The sequence below is a fragment of the Microtus ochrogaster genome, chromosome 10, assembly GCF_000317375.1.
Source record: "Microtus ochrogaster isolate Prairie Vole_2 chromosome 10, MicOch1.0, whole genome shotgun sequence".
NCBI lineage: Eukaryota > Metazoa > Chordata > Mammalia > Rodentia > Cricetidae > Microtus > Microtus ochrogaster.
This window is the reverse complement of record NC_022016.1, coordinates 34,899,068-34,902,062: the sequence shown is the minus strand read 5'-3', so window position 1 is coordinate 34,902,062 and position 2,995 is coordinate 34,899,068. Positions and strand designations below refer to the sequence as shown.

Sequence of the window (2,995 nt, the reverse complement as noted above, 5' to 3'; positions counted from 1 at the left end):
ATGGTTGTGAGCCACCATGTGGTTGCTGGGAATTGAACTCAGGACCTTTGGAAGAGCAGGCAATGCTCTTAACCTCTGAGCCATCTCTCCAGCCCCCTCTAGCTGGAAATTTTAAGCTCAGTTTTGCAGAAGTCAAATTTCTTGTATCAGGAATATAGATACTAGGATGTTAAGCAGCCAGCCAGGAATTCAGGTCTCCCTGATTCCAAAGTCTTCTCCGCATCCCTCGAGGACAATTCACTGCACAAGTACTAGGAAACTACAACCCAGGTCAGAAGAAGCATCACCTGGAGCTGGGAGTTGAGGTCGTCTTTCTGTCCCATTAGATCTTCATATTTAGTCTGCCGGTGCTGTAGCTCAGCTGTCAATTCAGTGGTCTGCTCCCGAAGCGTGTTCAGCTCTTGTGTCTTTGCTGTCTGGATCTGGAGAAAGTGGTAATGGTGGAAAATGAAATGCAGGGGAGTCCTACTACTCAGGGACCCCTGGGTCTCCCAGTTCTAGAGAGATAGAAAGAAGTATGAAAGAAAATTTAAAACAGAAAAGCAGAGAGGTTAGTGGAATATCTGTGAGATAAAACACTATGCTGCATACTGATAAAGCTCACAGACATAAAGGTACCAGAAAGTAGGCAAGGACAGAATAGCATCAATTTCATTTATATGAAAAGAACAAGCAACATGATTCTATGTTGCTAAAGGTCAGAATATTGGTAACTTCCAAGGATCTTCTACCACACTGAAAAATGCTCACACAGAATTATAAAGGGATATAAATAGACACATTGGATTCACTGACCACACACAAGATTATTCATGTTTCATGCACTTTATCATAGAGAAACTAGAATGCCGGAAAAGCAGTAATAGATGGAGAAGAAAGCTGGAAGGCAACAGAAAGGAGGAACAGAAACAGAATTGAGTAAAGGGTCCAGACCACCCTGGCCAGATGTGGACCAAAAGCATAGAGAGATAAAGGAAACGGAAAGATGAGCAAGGGCTCCCAGGTGTCCTGTACCTGCTCCAGAGCAGCCAAGCTAGTCCTCAAGGCATTGTTCTCAGCCAAAAGCCCTTCCACTTGTTCCTGCGCATCTGCACTCTGGATGGACACCTGGCCCCACCCCCACGACAGGTGAGAGCAGGTCCAGAACAGAGGGACAGGACCTACCCACAGCCAAGAAAGAAAGGAGACAAGACACACAGGCACACAGAACAGGACTAGGAAAAGCAAGACCCCGTGGGCCATGCTTGCTTGGAAAATACCAATTCAGCCAGCTCCCACCCTCGAGCCCAGCTCCCAAGCCCACCAAGTACAACATACCTGATCTTGTAGGGCACGCAATGCTGCTGCATGTTCCAGGCGCTCCCCCTGCCGCTGATCTCTTAGCTCTGCCAAGCTCTGTGGGAAGTCAGGTACCCCATTTCAAACCTCATCCTGGGTGCACAGAGATCTACAGACTCCCTCTATGAACACCTAAAAGCATGTTCTCAGCACCTGTGAGGCTTGAACTCGTTACCAGAGATCTCGGATTCGCCCAGTCTTCAAGCTATTAGGCATAGGGCTCTCAAACATTCGCTCCCTCTCTCCCAGCCTGAGCATTTCTGACATACCTAAGTTCCTGAACCTAGCCTCTGAGGGGTTCATAGTCACCCAGATAGCTTGGAGCCCCAGGATTTTCAGCCCCCAGGGACTGTAACTTTACCCTAATTACCAGGAGTTATTGACATACTTAATCCCCATGTCCTAAGCTTAAGAGCCATAGTTCACACCCTAAAGATTGCAAACTCATGACCTCCTAGTTTCCAGCTCCTGAAGAAGCCTCAGACTGACCCATCTCCATGGCTACTCTGCTTCCCGTCGAAGCACAACTAATAAAAACTCAGAGACAGAAATTGGAGTTCTACCTGAAGACCAGAAAAACAAAGCAGTCACGGGCTCTTAGCTCAACCTCAGTCTGAAAATGGTGATCCTGCCTCCACAAAACCTCAGAATGAGACTGAGACTCAGAGCTGTCTCCTCCCGTTTTGGGATTAAGTTCTGGGATTAAGGGCAGCACCACTACTACCTGGTTTCTCTGGCAAACTAGTGTGGCTACTGAGATTAAAGGTGTGTGTCATTGCTGCCTGTTCTGTAAAGTGGCCAGTGTGGCTGTTTTACTTTTTTGATCCTCAGACGAGCTTTATTTATTAAAATACAGATGAAATGCCACTACGTTCCATCTCTGTGAGTCTTTATACCTAGACCAACAACAGCTCCTGAGGATTTTATCCAGACTCTTTCCCAGCCTTCACACTCCAATCTTCTAGGAGTCCTGCTTCTACAAGATACCTTATCCTCCATTCTGAGAAACTTCAGACTTGCCTCCTCTCAGAGGAAATTCAAAGGCTTTCAAGTCAGACAGCCCTAATCCCCAGGAACTTCACACCCATGTAAACTTTGGAGGTCTCAGCTTTTTACTGCCACCAAAGATCCCCGAACCTCAGGACCACCCACCCAACAAACCCACCTCTTACATCACAGAACCACAACAGCTTTCCAGACCCTGAAGGTCTCAATTATATTCTGCCTCCAGCTCCAACTGCTCCATATTTGAAAGTCCAGTGTCACTCGAACTTCATGTCTTTGAGCCCTAGGTGTCTCCAATATACTGATGTCACAGCTTTTAAAATTTATTATTATTGCTGTTGTTGTTTAAACAGGGTCTCACTATGTATCTCTGGCTGTTCTTGAACTCAAGTGCTGTGTGCGCTACTACAGCCAGCTGATATCACAGCTTTGAAAAGTCTCAGCATTACCCAGTTTCTACTGGGAGAGTTCCACAGCTCACATTCACCCTAATTCCTGGTCCTAGACTCCAGTGAAAGTTCTGATTTATACAAACTTGTGGTACATAATCAAAATCCAGCCAGACGCCTTTAATCCCAGCACTCGGGAGGCAGAGGCAGGTGGATCTCTGTGAGTTCGAGACCAGCCTGGTCTACAAGAGCTAGTTCCAGGA

General features: G+C 46.6%; 1 protein-coding gene across 7 annotated transcripts in view; it reads right to left on the bottom strand.

The window, feature by feature from the left end:
* Positions 1-2,995, bottom strand: part of Gripap1 (GRIP1 associated protein 1) — a 34,426-nt gene that overhangs the window by 18,124 nt on the left and 13,307 nt on the right. For 5 of the 7 annotated variants that reach the window (XM_005352786.3, XM_026782008.1, XM_013348438.1 and 2 more), the window contains 3 exons: positions 1,318-1,395; positions 1,015-1,107; positions 288-422 (listed from right to left, as the gene is read on the bottom strand). In XM_005352786.3, coding sequence (XP_005352843.1) covers positions 288-422; positions 1,015-1,107; positions 1,318-1,395 — 306 coding nt within the window. The remainder of the gene's footprint in view (positions 1-287; positions 423-1,014; positions 1,108-1,317; positions 1,396-2,995) is intronic. The other 2 variants (XM_005352787.1, XM_026782009.1) reach the window with 1 other exon arrangement.